This window comes from Thermobia domestica, chromosome 1, assembly GCF_964235325.1.
Source record: "Thermobia domestica chromosome 1, izTheDome1.hap1.1, whole genome shotgun sequence".
Lineage (NCBI taxonomy): Eukaryota > Metazoa > Arthropoda > Insecta > Zygentoma > Lepismatidae > Thermobia > Thermobia domestica.
In genome coordinates, this window is record NC_137454.1 from 370,524,997 (window position 1) to 370,541,767 (window position 16,771).

The 16,771-nt window shown below is 36.5% G+C and overlaps 1 protein-coding gene across 3 annotated transcripts in view; it reads right to left on the reverse strand.

The window, feature by feature from the left end:
* LOC145664273 (lysine-specific histone demethylase 1A-like) overlaps positions 1-16,771 on the reverse strand; it is a 675,994-nt gene that overhangs the window by 593,368 nt on the left and 65,855 nt on the right. For all 3 annotated transcript variants that reach the window (XM_081730812.1, XM_081730803.1, XM_081730819.1), the window contains exons 9-10: positions 8,533-8,667; positions 4,661-4,734 (exon numbers count right to left, since the gene is read on the reverse strand). In XM_081730812.1, the coding sequence (XP_081586938.1) occupies positions 4,661-4,734; positions 8,533-8,667 (209 nt within the window). The remainder of the gene's footprint in view (positions 1-4,660; positions 4,735-8,532; positions 8,668-16,771) is intronic.

Here is a 16,771-nt window from a genome sequence, read left to right on the forward strand (position 1 = left end):
AAGAAAAATGAAACACTAGAAATCACACACATTATTATTATTATTGTATTTTAAGAAATTTATTTCGCTAAAAGTATTTACACACCTACAAAACAATTTCTTACACTTGCTTCTAAGATAATGTACAATTACCAGTAAAACGCATAGCCATCCCTGCACGTTTCTTCATTAATAAATTCAAAATTCTACATTATAGTTAGTGTTTAAACGGAAAACTTTTGTCGAAACATGAGATATATCAATCGACAGATCTTACTGACCTGAACAAAACGATATGCGTTGAGTACAAATGCGCATGCGTACACTTCAAGAAAATTAAGAAAGAAAAAATAATTTATTTGTAAACATAAAAACTGATAATGAAATGACAATTTTGTTCAGTTTAAAGCTCCTCGATTATGCCCTTTAGGCCAGTGGTTCTCAACCGATGTGCCCCTCTGTGATTTCCTATAGGAGTTTTATCCTGTTCATCCGTTGTTATCTTCAAAAGTTTCCATATTAGTGGTACTGGGTGTTTTATCTGATATAGACACCATGTCTTGACGGCCATTTTGAAAAAATTGATCCTTATTAACAATATTTTGCAACAACGCTGTTTAGTGTATGAAGATCTATCGAACGAGGTATCACTTGTCTCATAATTTCGTTTAAAATTTGTAAGTTGGGCCCCAAGCCCCCTTGAAGAGCGGCCCTGGCGGGCACCGCGACATCACCATTCGATTTGCCCCATGAGATTTCCTATTTGAGTTTTTGTTCAGTTAATTTATGTTTAACTGGTTTTGAGATATTTCCCGACAAACTGTAAGAGGTGATTCCTCACATCAAAATAAGAAAAAAAGTTCATATGAACCTATGGCGAAAAGTACATAGTTTCAAAGCTAGGGCTGTCCAAAATCGCAAAAAAGCTAAATTTTAACAGGTCCTATTTCGAATTCCAGAAATCTGTGGATGGTGGTCCTTATCAGCGTAAAGGAAGCCACGCATACACAATCCAAAAGTGCATATTTAATCAATTTTCAATAAGTGTAAAGGATATTCCCTACAAGGTGTAATTCTCAGATATCCTCTCAATAGAATTTTCAGGTATACTCTGATTTCAAAGAGGGCACAAAGTAGTCAGGAGGTACGCCTTGACAATGGACATCCAAAGCTTCGGAGAGAAGTCGGAAGTGTTAGGAACTGGCAGCTCCATGTTTTTTGTGTTCAGAATAACGTGTGATGTGATGTATTTCATCACGGTATATTTCACATTTTCTTCACTTATAAGCGTGAAAGAAAACATCGCAGCATACGTTTTCCTGAGTACGAGAGACCATGATGCTGACGATCCTTAACACTTCCGACATCGCACCAAAGGATTACGCGTTCACTGCTATAAAGACTTATCTTTTGCCTACTTTGGACCAATCATAAAGTCAGAGCATATCTCAAAATTCGGTTGATGGCATGTCTGGGAATTTCACCCTGCAGGAAATACTCTGTATACAAATTGAACATTAATGAAATGTGCATTTTTGGACTGCATATGCATGACTTCCTTTACGCTGATAAGAACCACCGTCCACAGTTTCTCGAATTCGAAATAGGGCCTCTTGAAATTTGGCTCTTTCACGATTTTGGACAACCCTAGATCTGAAACTATGCACTTTTTCCCACAGGTCCATATAAACTTTTTCTCTTATTTTGATGTGAGGAATCACCTCTTAGAGTTTGTCGGTTTAGTTCATTAACACCCTGCATATATATATATATATATATATATATATATATATATATATATATATATATATATATATATACACGTTTATGTGTGTGTGTGCGAGAGAGTGAGTGAGTGAGTGTAAATGCTGAGGGCAAAATGATATAATTATATAAGGACATATAAAAGATGAGAAGTCTCGAAATCAAAATCTAACAAGGAACGGACAGGAACGTCCGAATCAAATCTAGTCTATTCGATAAACATAACAAAGATACGTTTATGCACAAAAAATTAGGTGCCATGGACAACGGAGTAAATCCCTGGGGTCCATTAATCCTGTTATTACAAGGAAAATTGGAGACTCGCAGTGAAATAGATATTGCATCAGCACTGTTCACTGGAAAGTCATGGTTTATAGTTCATTCTCTTCAGCATGAAACAAACTTTCCAGAGGTGCTATGTATTGGGGGCGCATAACATACCTGAACATGGAAAATTAGGAAAATGTCGGATAAATTCCCTCCAGAAATCCCTCCCATCAACTTTGGACCCCACTGGAGTGGCCCTGGGTATAAATACACAATCCAAATGTATCTCGAAAAATATTATAGATGATAACAAATGTGTGTACCAACTTTTGTATAGATAGACAGAACAGAAATGAGGGTAAAACGTGTATTGATATACAAGTTTTTCTCTCATATCTATTCCGTCTATCAATACAAAAGTTGGTACACACATTTCTTATCCACTATAGTATTTTTCGAGATGTTAGGATTATATGCTTTTACCCGGGACCACTCCAGAGGGGTCCAAAATTGATGGGAGGGATTTCTGAAGGGAATTTTCCCAACATTCTCCCAATTTTCCATGTTCAAGTACGTTATGGGCCCCAATACATAGCACCTCTGGAAAGCTTATTTCATCCTGAAGAGAATGAACTATAAACCATGACTTTCCAATAAACAGTGTTGATTCAATAGTTATTTCACTCTGAGTCTACGATTTTCTTTATACTAACAGCGTTAATAGACCCCAGGAACTTACTCCGTTATCCATGGCACCTAATTTTTTGCGCATGTACATATTTTTGTTATGTTTATCGAATGGACTAGGTTTGATTCGGATGTCCCGCTGACAGGTTTATGTCCGTTCCTTGTAAGAATGTAAAACGAAGAAGTTAAATACTGTTATCTATTGATGATCAACCGATATTTTACTGAGGTATTACTAAGCAATATTACATGCTTATATATTTTAAGTACTCATAATGAATATCTTTTAAAAATCTTCGGGAAACTTTCTTCTCAACGAATTACGCAATATTTGGAAAAGAATGCGTTACTCTGAGTTATACAAGAGAGAGTAGCTGACATGTCATACTTTTGTCTTAGCCAAAATAAGATTTTCAACGCCTAAAAATTATTTTAAGTAAATTATGAAGTGCTAACGGAAGAAACTACTATCGCCAGTTTCTAGTGAAATAATAATAATAATTTAAAAAAAAAAAAAACTGTAATACTTTCATTTTTGTTTAAATGTTTAAACTTTCGCATAAGCTATCCGTGTTTCATCGTTCTCGCGCGTCGCGTAAGTAAGAGCAAAAGACTACACTTTAAAATAATATTAAGAAGTGTGTGAAGGTGTTTTACATTTCTATATAGTAAATAAGTAAGTTAATTAAATGATATGTGTATAACGCACTTCTACTAGCTTGTAAAGCACATTGAGGTAAGATTGTGCAACTTTACGTTGAACTATCGTGACTCCGTAGTATAACATTACATAGTGGTACGATATCCTCTCTACCTCTGGTAAGAATATGCTGGCAAGTTGTGACATGTATAAATGAACCTTATGAGTGTTTCCACTTCTACATTTTACCGTTCGCTACAAATACAGTAATACACCTTCTATTAATTGGCGGGCATGGGCAGACAGAAGCTGCTGGGACCTGTTAGATCAACATTCAGTACTAGGCTCTATGGCTGATTGTCTATGGAAACGAGATGAATAAATAATTTTCTCCAACCAATTCTCTCAGACAACTTTGGTAAATGACATCGGGAAAAGACACTATCGTGAACCAACTACGAGCATTTTAAGAGCCTGACATACTAAAAATAATACAAAATTTACCATTTTTCTTTTGCTTGTTTTTCGCAAGTGAAAGATGATTATGAATGCAACTTACCACAATCATAGATAACGTTATTCTACAACAGAAAATATGAATCTAAAGAATTTTCAGTATTGCCATCCATAGTAATGATAGAGTTGCCAGAATAACAATTCCCCAAAATTTAAGTTAAGGCAGCGACTAGAGGAACAAATTCAACTGCATTTGATCACGTATCAAGTTGTCTTGGAATTCTGTGAACTACTTTTTTTTTTAATAATAGTTGTATGTAGTTTGTAATAAACAAAATAGTTTTAACATACAGTTATTTAAATTAAATGATAATGTTATTTAAAAAGTAGTTCACAGGATACCAAAACATAATACGTAAACAAATGCAGTTGAGTTCCTTACTCTAGTCGCTGCCTTAACTTAGATTTTGGAGGAAATGTTACTCTGGCAATACTGTCATTTCTATGTATGGCAATATTGAAAATTCTTCAGATTCATATTTTCTGTTGTACAATAACATTATCTATAATTGCGGTAAGTTGCATTTTATTATCTCCTTTCACATATGAAAAACAAGCAAAAGCAAATGGTAATTTTTGTATTATTTTTAGTATGTCAGGCTCTTAATAAACAAGATTATTTATTACAAGTAATCTTCTAAATGAACTTGGGCAAGTACTGAACAGAATCAATCGCGTGTTTAATCGACTAGTAGTTTCGTTGCGGCATTGATCACATAAGAATTATCAGTGCAACGAAAACGAATGTAAATCCTACACTTTGTCTACCAAATACCCTGCATATTAGTTTAAGGCCATAATACGTACCTAGGAGGTGACGCCTCCAATTCTTGTAATTTATCTTCAATTTCCTTTTGTTGCTCCAGCAACTGATCCCACTCCTTCAAAAAAAAAGAATCACATGAATTACATGATTATTCACAATAAATCAAACTAGTTTAAACAAATCTTCAATTTTATATTAAAATATTAAACTCGTGTAAACACCCATATTTTTAAGTCGTCTGCACACGTTTCAACTACGGTTTATAGTCATCTTTAGTACGAATCTATTACGGAAGTACAAGTTGTAGTTAAAAAGTGTACGGACAAGTTAGAAGATAGATGCTTAGATGACCCTAATGTTTATAATATTCCATATGCATCCTATTGAGCCATTAGGTCACATGTTCCATTTATTAAATGCTGAAAATGACATGAAATCTTTAAGTTTTACGTCCCACTGTTATGCCGGTTAGGCTAAAGGAGACTGTGAAGATGAGAAATGAATGAAATGTTGGAATGAAGAAAGTGGGAGGAAACGAGAGAACCCCGAGAAAACCCACGAGCACAATGTTTGTCCACCACAAAGTCCACACGGCGCGAGCTGGGATCGAACCAGGGACCCCAAAGCACCGGAGGCGAACGCTCTACCACTGAGCCACCAAGGGTAATGCTCCGAAACAGTACACCGGATAACTGAAGATAGGGAAAGTTTTTTTCTGAGTCTAACATTCTACGAGTATGGTCCGAGAGGTGGAGGAGATGATGATGATGATTATGGTGATGAAGAAGAAGAAGGAAATTCTAGAATGAAGAAAGAAGAAACGAAAGCCCGCCGAGAAAACCTACGCACACGGTGTTTATGCTGCACAGAGACTCCGCCGATGCGCGCTCTACCACTCTACCATGGAATCACTTGTAAACTTAATCATGTTATGATACTAAGAAAAAAAGTTTATATATGGAGGTTTTTTTTTTTTTTTTACACACATCTGAAGACACTAGAGGGAGGAAGCAAATCTAATAGTGATTCGACCTTTTAATGCATTTAAAATCGTCTTCACTTGTAAGAGGAGAGTGGATTAAAGATTTCCTGAAGAAGATCATGATACCGATGGTGAAAAAAATCAAGCCCAGAGAGATGTAAGGAATATACAATTATTAGTCTCATATGTAGCAAAAAGTATGCTTCGAATAATAATCACGATATTGTACGGAAGAACAAATGAAGCAGTTGAGGAGAAACAGTTCGGGTTTAAGGACACAAGAGATGCAATTAGCTTATTACGGATAATCGGTGAAAAGTTTATGGAAAAAGGGATAGACGTGTATGTTGTATTTATTGATTTACAAAAAACTTTTCATCGGGAACTGGAAATTGTTGTTGGAGTTCTAAAGGAGGTTGCGTTCGAATGGAAAGATCGAAGACTCACAATATATATGTATGTATAAAAACAAACTAGTAAGTGTCAGGATAGGAGTAATAGAGGGGAGTGCAATTGGAAGAGGATTTGACAATGATGCCCCTCTCACTGACGTTATTTAACATCTATAGAAGAAATAGTGAAGACGAGCCTACATACAAGACGGTACTGCGGTAAAAAGAAGAACGTTTCGGTATATACAGTGCGAATATAGTGCTTGTTGCGGAATCTTAAAAGAAAATTAATAAGATGTTTGAAAAGCTGACTCTTTCAATGCTCCATGGTTTTGGATCGCTCTCAAGCCTCTGTGGCTTTAAGATAAAATCGGGGCATCAAATCATGTAAAAATAACAATCTACTATATATGGATCATTTAAAACTACACGTCAACTTTCCAAGCCAACTACACAGATTACTAGAAACAGTAATAGCTTTCAGCCATGACATCTGCATGGAATTAAAAATAAACAAATGAAAGTTGAAAATGAAATGAAATGAAATTTTTGAGTTTTACGTCCCACGGTTATGCCGGTTAGGCTAAAGGAGACGGTGATAATGAGAAATGAATGAAATGGTGGAATGAAGAAAGTGGGAGGAAACGGGAGAACCCCGGACCCCAAGCACCAGAGGTGAACGCTCTACCACTGAGCCACCGCGGCCCCACACATGAAAGTTACGTAATACATCTGTAAAGAGGGAAAATTATAAACTGAGAAGGATTTCCAATTGAAGAACACCACAAAAAAAAAAAAAAAAAAAAAAAAGACTCAAAAGAAGAAGAACAGTACAAATATCTAGGAATATTGTAGATTCGAGGCACTGAACGGAACAAAATGAAACGCACACTGCAGGAAGATTTCCAGGTAAGAATTATGATGATACTCGAAAATCAATTTACCAACGTTAACAAAGTTAAGAGCCATCAAGACATTTACAGTTCTTCTCATTACATATTAATTTGACTTATGAAATGGACAGAGACTGATTTACTGACTTAAATAATCTAACACTAACGATCCGAACATTACTGACAGAATTCAGAACGAAACACGCAAAAGCAGCAAGCGAGTGACCTCCCTACAGAAAAAGGAGGCACTGGTATCGCACTGGAGGCACTGGTGATATACCAAAACTCCAGCAAGAATAGATTAAAGAACTTCGCCAATATTCAACCAAAGAAAAGAAACCAAACACATATTTCATGTAATACGCGATGCAGATACAAAACTACACCACTCCATCTGATCATGACAGAGCTCACCAATCAGATGAACACGTAACACCAAATGAAGAACAAAAGAACTTCACGAAACCTTTAATACAGACAAACCACAGTAATACAGATAAACGACAATCAAATGCATGGCTCAAGAAAACTGGAATTATTTCCAAAATAGTAGAATTTATGATGGCCATACAGGGAAGTGATACAAACTCGAAACTGTTACAAATACATATTGAACAAGAAACACTGGATGAAAAATACAGAAAGCGTGGGGACATAGAAACAACTTAACACAACGCAGGTCCATGTTGCATGCAGGCTCTCACAGGATTACTTGGTAAAAGACAATAATGTTGGAAAAAAACATTAACCTGTTTCTAGCACATAAGATGCAATTAGTCACCGATACCAAGCCAAACTACAAGTGAGTCAAATTCAGGCTTGAAAGCGATAAGTGCAAACTATACTATGGTCGAGAAACCACAACGGATGTAAAGGTACCTGCGAATAGATCCGACATCACTATCTTCAATACAACGAATCAACAAATAACTCTCACAGATGTAGCAGTGCCATTAACTCACAATATATGTACAACATTCAGTACAAAAATTAGCAAATATAAAGATATGGCAGACGAAATCAAAAAGATATGAAAATGGCAAAGTTACAGTAAGACCACTCATTATCTCAGCTACAGGTATTGCCCTTAAAAGTACTGTCACACAATCGGGACAGACAGACGCAAAAAGTCTTTTAACAAACTTACAAAAATCAGTAATTTTACACATCTGTCGCATAGTCAAGAAGTTCTTTGAAGAAGAAGAAATCTTACAATAATCTGCATTTTCCAAAGACGGCCGTCAGATTATTAAGATGAAAGAGGTTTAAATCGAGATAATAATAATAATAATAATAATAATAATAATAATAATAATAATAATAATAATAATAATAATAATAATAATAATAATAATAATAATAATAATAATAATAATAAAGTTTAAAAACAATGTTCACATAGAGTGCATTAAAAGATTTTATCTACGAAGGTAGGAGGTAAAATAAAGAAATGAAAGTACGTTTTAAAATATTAGACGCGCTTCCTAAGTTAACGCTAAAGTTTTTATGTATATTAGGAAGTGGTTCGCTCGCGACCAATGTTTTTAGAAACAAGTTTACACAACAATAATCTACATGGGTACCAAGCTGGATTCTTGTTCATGTAAATTGAATAAAATCTCAATTTTCATACACAGGATACTTACTCGGCAAGCATTGCTGAGATCTCTTAACTTAGACCGCAACACAAATTCTTGTGTGATGTCTCGTGGTCCTTTACTTTCGCATTGTTCTTTGTACTGTTTGTTTAGCTCTTCTATTTTCTCCTTCATTGCAATCATCTACAAGAAAAAGAAAAATAAATTTGTGTAAAGAATACATGTATATTACTAACCAAATTAGGACTTTGTACGAGGGAGGATCACATGAAAACCTTTAAAATGCAATCAAATGCCGTAAAGTTGGACGATTGCTTCGATACGCGGCAGTAATATGACTTGAGTTGCACTTAATGAACGACAGTTGGCAGTGTTGCTGGAAGAAAGACGAACCGACAGCGTCAGTATCAAGATGGCCGCCCTACTGTCCACGCGCACCGCGTTAGAACGGAGTTTGGTGATCCGGTTGAGCAGTGAAGGCGTCAAACCAATTGAAATTCACCACAGGATGGCAGCAAAGTATGGTGATTCGTGTTTGTCCTTGCAGCAATTATACGAGTGGTGTACGAAGTTTAAAAGTGACATAACTCTGTGGAAGATGCTCCTCGACCGGGACAGGTTTACCACGTAGTGACCGACGAAAACATTGTGTTAGTGGAACAGCTTGTAAAGGAAAACAGGCGTATTACGCTGAAAGAAATCGCCATAATCATGAATATTAGCTTTGGTTCAGCTCAACATATTCTGCATTTCAATAAAGTGTCTGCAAGATGAATCCCACGTCAGTTGACTGCTGAGTAGAAAGATCGTCGCGTCAACGCATGTGAAGAACTTTTGCATCGTTTCAACGCCGAGGTTGATGCTCCCGGTGATGTCACCAGACCTCGCACCCAGTGACTTTCATGTGTTTGGATCACTCAAAGAATCGATAGGAGGCAAGCATTTCAATAGTGCTAAAAAAGGTGAAAAATGCAAGAACAAGTGACCACAATCTCCACCAAAAGAATTCTTCCAATGTGGTATCCATGCATTTTCGAAACAGTGAAATATTTGCATTCCACGTCAGGGGGACTACGTTGAAAAATAAGAGGTAAGATTTCCTTTTAATTGTTACATTCTAAAATGTATTGAACTTTTAAGGTTTTCATTTGATCCTCCCTCGTACCTTACACTTAAAGTAAACACATCATTCCAAACTTCGTCTGACTTCTTCCTCTACCCACGCTTCACTGGAAATACACCGTCCGACAATTAAGTAATGAGTGACTTTATTGTGACCAAATAAACAAAGATAATGTAATAATACCTGTTTAGTGTTCGAAGTATCCCTGTTGCGTTAATGCAGCGAGGCAGGGCTCATAGTGGTCTGGTCTCTTGTAAATAGTTGAAAAGAGACCAAAAGTACACGAAAAAGTAACCAAAAATGACCAAAAGCTCATCATGCCCCTTTTTTCCTTTGTCAATTTCTCCATCACCTCTCTCTTTGTTTGTTGTTTTGTTTCATTTTTTCTTCTTTTTGAGCTTCCTCCTTTCTTAGGTTTTCTAAGTATGCTTTTAGTTACGGTAGGCAGACTTAGCAGATGTAAGAAGCTTCTGAGTAAGTGGAACCAGTTCTGGCCTATTTCCGAATTTCTTCATCCCAGACATTATATTTAGCTTAGCACTGAGAGTTCTCAAAACCATGAAATATTCAAATTCATCACCTACTCTTAAGAAGAACACACAAGCACAACACAAGATGAACACGATGAACCACACAAACACGCACACACACACACACAACGTTGAGCGGAGCGTTAACTATTACGAGAGACAACTAAAAGACTATTATGATAGAAGAAAGAATAGGCACAGAAGGGTTCTCAATCCCACCTTGAGAGCTTAAGCATCCACTGTGCTTTAGAAAGAACAAAAGCTGAAGTGAATAAAGCTGTTTCACATGTGGCAGCAAGTACTGAAGCTTTCAGAAGTGTAATGAGTAACAAGTTTCTGCCTTTTTCTATTTATTTTTATAATATTTTTCTTAGAAACTGCCAATGCAAAACATTAATCACACGAAAGTCACTTTACCTCCCCCCCCCCCAAAAAAAAAACTTTTAGTGACAAATTTAAAAAAAAAAAAAAGTAGCTTTTAGTGGCCAGCTTGAAAAAAAAAAAAGTAACTTTTAGTTTTTAAAAAAAGTGACTCGCTATGAGCCCTGCGAGTGGTACGATTACGCAAGAAGTAGAAGGACCTCTCAGTTTAGGGAACAGAAAATAGTCGCCAGGAGACATATCTGGAGAATAGGGGGGTGCTGCAGCACACTCGCTTGTTTTTTGGCCAAATATTCCTGAACAAGTATTGCCCGATGAACGGTTGCTTTGTTATGGATAAGGGACCAACTACATAGGGCTGAGTATTCAGGCCGAACACGACGAATGCTCTTCATGAAACGCTCCAAAAACACTTAAATAAAACTGGATATTCACTGTGTGACCTTCTGGTACAAATTCATGATCAACAATACCCTTACTGTCATAGAAACACAGGAAAATTGTCTTCACTTTTGACTTCTGAAGTCGGTCGAAGTTTCTCCGTATCCCCATACACTCTCTGCATCAAATCAACTGTCTCTGTGGCACTTTTACCCAGTTTAACAGAGAATTTGATATTTGCTCTTTGCTACATGCTGCTAGCGTGACGAGGGCTTCTCTAACTGCTGATAATAGCGTCGTTATTTCCGGCCATGTGTCGCGCGCGACAATGCAATGTTGCCAGATTGTAGTTATTCTGCGAGAATTTAATGAATGATCTATAAGAATTTAGAGAAGCAAAAGAGACCACCTTGAGTTTATTGGAAGATAAAATTACTTTAGAGAATTACGATAAAAAAGGAAGAAGTAGTAGTACAAGAAATCCAAATGATATATGTATGTAAAAGCGAGGTCATGAAGGACATGAAAGCACTGCAATAGCTCTGATTGATACTCAAGGAGTTATAATTTAAGCTAAGAACCTAAAAACCGAAGGCAACGGTTCGTCCCATAAGAATAAAGGGAAACCGAATAATATTCAAAGAAAAAGGAAAAGATATTCTTAAAAAAACAGAAATAAACAAACAAAACTGACTTGTTGAAACTGAGTACATGCATACCTTGACAGATCGTAATATAAGTGTCTGCGAAAACTTCTAGATCGTTGTATTGCAAGCTGAGAACTGACTATGTATGGTTACTTCCAAACCTTTTCACCTTGACTCGAGAAATGTCTTCCTTAATATTGTTAATATACATTTTGATATTTTTCTTTGCTTTATTTTTCTTTCCTCTACATCTTTTAAACATGTCTTGTAATAAAATGTTTTTTTCAAATATGTAATAATCATCTTCTGAACTATCTCTAATATTGTACTTCTTTCCTAATCAACATACGTAATACTTTCCCGCTTCTTCCAGGTAATATTCTCAATTTTTACGTCTCACGTTTTTCGGGACATACGGTAGCTCAGTGATAGAGCACTCATCTCTGGTGCGCGGAGTCCCTGGTTCGATCCCAGCTCGTGCCAAGTCAGGGTGTCTACTAAAATTCCAAAATGAAATTTCGTGACCTTTTCTTTTCCAAACCATAAAATTTAGAAATAGTCTTTAGAGCGAATTTGGTTGCGAATTGGGCCGAATTTTCATGTATGCGATAGAAGCGCGCTTTGCTTGTAATTTGGTACCGTCTAAAGCCGACCATAGACATTTTTGGTGGTGAATTTTGACGTTTTATAGAACAAAATTTTCCAGTCTATACTTATGTTTGTAGAGATAAAAAAAAAAAAAAATCGTGACCCAAAAGCTAAATTTCGTGACTTTTTCATGACTTTCGTGACCGATAGACACCCTGCAAGTGGGCTTTGTGGTAGACAAACACCGTATTCCTGGTTTTCTCAGGGTTCTCCCATTTCCTCCCACTTTATTCATTCCACCATTGCATTGCTTACTCTTCATCAATGTTTCCTTTAACCATAATCGTGGCACGTAAAACTGACAGATTTCATTTCATTTTCCCTCATGTTTAAAAAGAAAAAAAAAGTATTTTGTACACTGTCCATGCTTCTGCGTCGTAGAATAAAATATTCCACATAAAACAATTGGTCAGTCTACGTATTTCCTTACATTTTATCCACAGAATCACAAAATATTTTCCGTAAGATTTTTCTTGTTTCTATCCTTATGATTTATTCCTATTTTATTCTATGCTTAAGAAAATAATGAAATAAAATTTCTAGTTTTGAGAAGGTATCGTGTCTTACACGATGTCTGTGATAACATCAATAACAAATGTTGGATTTATTATGCTTCGAACTGAAATTCTATGAAAACTATGAACATTATTTACTTGAAATCATGAACACTGAATTCTCATCATCAGATAAAGGTCAAAGTTATGTTTTATTTTCTATTTTTGTTTTCCAGCGCAATTAACAGTTCATTCTTATTCAATAAACTTGCAGGTTGTCTCCTTTGTCCACGTTCCAACAATCATCTTATTTGGACGTTCATCTATACACCTTGCGTTTACATCATCCATTCCAGTAAATAACTGAACTGAAGCAGCGGCGGTTGCTGAGGGGGAGCCAATATGTCATGGCACTACCACAAATAATACAAAAAATAATATCTATATATATAAAAGAGAACGCACAAAATCCTTTGTCCGCTCATCACGCTAATACGGCTGAACCGATTTCTTTCATTTTTGGGGGGTTGTTAGGATTTGGACCCTAGATGGTTTTTATCATATCACTTTAATTTTCAATTACCAGTGTCTTGAGATAATTGACCAATCAGGTGTGAATACGTACAAAAAATCCTTTGTCCGCTCATCACGCTAATACGGCTGAACCGATTTCTTTCATTTTTGGGGGGTTGTTAGGATGTGGACCCTAGATGGTTTTTATCATATCACTTTAATTTTCAATTACCAGTGTCTTGAGATAATTGACCATTCAGGTGTCCATACGTACAAATCCTTTGTTATTAGTTCATCATAGGTATAAAAATAAACGTATTTATATGCAACCCGCATGACCCTGTGACTCGGCGGGTTAACATAACTGACAGGCGCTATAAATCACTTGAAAGCGAAAAAGTAAAAATTATCTAAGTAACAAAGTTTATTGCGTTCCGGGATGACCGCAGCGAAGCGGGGTGAACGCTGCTAGTAAATAATATTTGCATCTTACTAAATAACAAACTTTTTAATTTTATGCACAATACTTTCCTTGCAACGTCATCATTGCTCACGAGAAGCTGGTTTGAGTCGCGCTCAGTGATTGAGTGCGCTCAGAATTACTCGCGCGCTAGCAGTACATAGGCCTACATGTATCTCTACTCTGTTCGTGCCAAGTTCTCCCGTGCTCTCCCGACTGTTCTAAAAATGGTTTGCGCGCATGCTCGTTAGTTGGAAATGAAATGAAATGAAATCTTTGAGTTTTACGTCCCACGGTTATGCCGGTTAGGCTAAAGGAGACGGTGATAATGAGTAATGGATGAAATGGTGGAATGAAGAAAGTGGGAGGAAACGGGAGAACCCCGAGAAAACCCACGCACACCGTGTTTGTCCACTACAAAGTTCACTTGGCGGGGGCTGAGATCGAACCCGAGACCCCAAGCACCAGAGGTGAACGCTCTACCACTGAGTCGTTAGTTGGAGACCAGGAGGAAAGTACGGAGAAATAACTAGCGTTTTGTGCCACGATCGAAGGTGGCTCGAAGCGGGAGATTTGTTTGGTCTTATATTTTGATGCTCTAGGAAAGGGGGCTTTGGTTTGGAGTTAAAGTCGCCTGGGATTCTAACACGTGACTCCTGATTCACTTGTTCCCATTGCAGTGTTTCCAAACTAGTTACTTATTACATATAAATATGTACCATCTAGATTTGACCCTCCCAAAAATAGATTTGGAGTTTATTTCATTATTGTGTTGTCAATGCAGGTATGATTCCCACCCTGATTGAAACATAAACACATTGTGCACCTGAGTGTTTGTGGTGTTGAATGTGGTGGGTTTATGTAACTTGTCAATTATATATTTGTGCGAAGTTTTGATGCTCTGTATTTAAGTGTAGTGCTGTTTTCTTCTTTCTCTATATTTGTAACTACTTTCCATGAAACCAGGACAATACATTACGATGAATGCAGCAAGGAATTTACTGAAATATCCGTTTTCGTCCCTATCATATGACGACAAACTAACTGTTAAAAATTTAGGAAAGTCAATGCCTAATTTAAAATTGTGTGTTAAGCAAGTGATCCATAAGAAGGAAGATTTCATCAATTTAACATGAACGTATATTTGAAAAACATTTTGAATTTGTGGCTGTGATGTAGCCAATGCTTTATTTTGTTTCCCGTGTGTGTTGTTTGGGGGGAGGGGGGACGCAAACTGGACAAAATGTGCTTTATGTTTATAATAAGTTTACTGTAGGCACAAACAACTTCATTCTAAGTAACTATATTGTAAAGTACTCAAAATCCTTAGATGTATTTTTTAACTAATGTTATTTACTATAAAACAAGGAAGTAATATTGAAGCTGTTTAGAAAAAAAAAAAAAAATAAAAAAAAAAAAAAAAAACAGATAACGTCGGCATCACACCACAATTATAGGAAGGATTAAGCTTCTGTACCATTACAATGTAGTAGAATTTCTATAATTAAGACCATTTCGAGTCCTGATAGCTTGTGGTGTGATGTTGAAAATATCCAAAAGTAATTAATCATTTCATTTCTTACCCTTAGATGACTAGTTAAATTCATCCTTGAGTTGTCTAAATACACGGTGTTACAAATTTGAAATGAGCTACGCTCTACCCCCAAATATAAAAGTTTCTTAAATACTAATTCATTCCAGTTAGAAATTTGTAGCACACGTTAATATATGTATGTGTGTTACTGTAATAAAATAATGTTATTTGTGCCTTTACATGCACTTTTTTCTTAAGGATATGCGCTTTTTTATTGTGCACGTTTTGGCACTACCATATCATATACTTATGAGCCGCCACTGAACTGCAGTGACAATGACCGAAGCCGCAGGACAAAAAACGATGGACTGGTAAAGATGAGGAGAGTTGGAGACAAGAGAGACTACGACAAACATGTAGACGCGCGGATTACGATTCTTGTTTTTAAAGTCTTAAGTTTTACCCACGCACAATAAGTGTAACATTTATATTTTCTTTCCTTGATGTCTGAAGAGAATGACACAACTATTTAGGAGAGTGTCCATACTTTGGTTACGTTCATCGCTGTTGAAACAAGTTTTTCTTTGCATCCGCATCGGACTTCTATTTTTACCATCTGACCACCAATTCCATGGAGAACATGTACAGTCCGCAGCAAAAAACCTGCAACATGAGCATGTAAGTTTATTGTGAAACTACGCCTAACAGTCAAGGGAATCAACATTACGTCTAAGTGGTACGAATCACGCCAGGAGAAACCTCGGCGTCCTCCCTGCACACTTATTTTGGAACAAAAGACTTTTCGTTTCACAATAAACTTAGTTTCTTTTTTTTTCTGCGGACTGTACCTGAAGAAGGACACCAAAGAAATCATAGTTGAAGAGTCGCTGAAAGTATTCTATTTCATTTATTACGCAGACCACGTTACACATCCCTTATCTTTGCTCTATCAAATTCTTAATTTCAAAATCCTGAGGTGGCTTGTCAGTTCTGGATTCCCTGTATCTTAATTTTGTTGCTGTTGTTTTTGAGATACGAGAACTGGCAAGAGCACGCTGCACAGTTTAACATTCCAAGTTTACGCCTTTTAGGCTAACAAGGACGTATGATTAATGAGAATAAGAGAAGAAACGGGAGAATCGTAGATAACCCACGGATACGATGTCCACCACAGATTCATATAGCTGGAATTAAACCAAAGGAGCTCTCACACTATACCACTGAATCACCACGCCCCTTTTATGTTAAGCAGGAGTATCGACGAAAGATACGGAGCATAGTTCAACACGAAGCATAGTTCTAATCTCCCTAATCCTCAGATGAAGGCCATAGAGCAATAAAATACCTGCCAATAAGGGAAGATAAAAGTTAAAAGAAAACATCCATTTCTAGTTTTAAGGGTGTTCATCAGTCTCACTACGCTTTTTTTTTTCCCCTCCCCATTTTTCAAAACATTACGGAGATCAGACATTAACATCAAATTTTCTCTATATAATTATTTAGAATTTAGTGAAATAGCTGTGTTATCCATACCTTTTTACATTGTAAAAGAATGTGTTCAATCTAGGCTTAGATG